At 67.3% G+C, this 330-nt stretch overlaps 1 protein-coding gene across 1 annotated transcript in view; it reads right to left on the bottom strand.

Annotated features, from left to right (window-relative positions):
- RALGDS (ral guanine nucleotide dissociation stimulator) overlaps positions 1–330 on the bottom strand; it is a gene marked incomplete at its 5' end in the record, with an annotated part of 6,742 nt that overhangs the window by 1,115 nt on the left and 5,297 nt on the right. Inside the window, one exon of the mRNA XM_029087321.1 lies at positions 102–303. Within this exon, the coding sequence (XP_028943154.1) occupies positions 102–303 (202 nt within the window). The remainder of the gene's footprint in view (positions 1–101; positions 304–330) is intronic.

Raw genomic sequence — 330 nt, forward strand, 5'->3', positions numbered from 1 at the left:
CCCCACTCCCCCAGCCCCAGTGCCAAGGCAGAGGTGGGGCAGCCCCCAGACAATGGCCACACCTGCCTCTGGAGGCCTGGACCCCACAAGCTGCCCCATACCTTCTTCTCCTGACAGTCGGGGGACTCGGGGATGAAGCTGATGTTGATCTCCTCCACGTCAGAGCTGCTGGAGCCGGCAGAGGTGACGCTTACAGAGTCGGTGGTGTCCCCGCTGCACAGGTACTGCCCGCACTTGAGCTGGTCAAAGGATTTCGAGTGGGAGCTGCCGCTGGCGCAGGGCTCAGTGCTCGGCGGCTGCCGGGCGGCCGGAGGGGCACGGGGCAGGGGG

The sequence above is a fragment of the Antrostomus carolinensis genome, unplaced genomic scaffold (genome assembly GCF_000700745.2).
Source record: "Antrostomus carolinensis isolate BGI_N321 unplaced genomic scaffold, ASM70074v2 scaffold20081, whole genome shotgun sequence".
Classification (NCBI taxonomy): domain Eukaryota; kingdom Metazoa; phylum Chordata; class Aves; order Caprimulgiformes; family Caprimulgidae; genus Antrostomus; species Antrostomus carolinensis.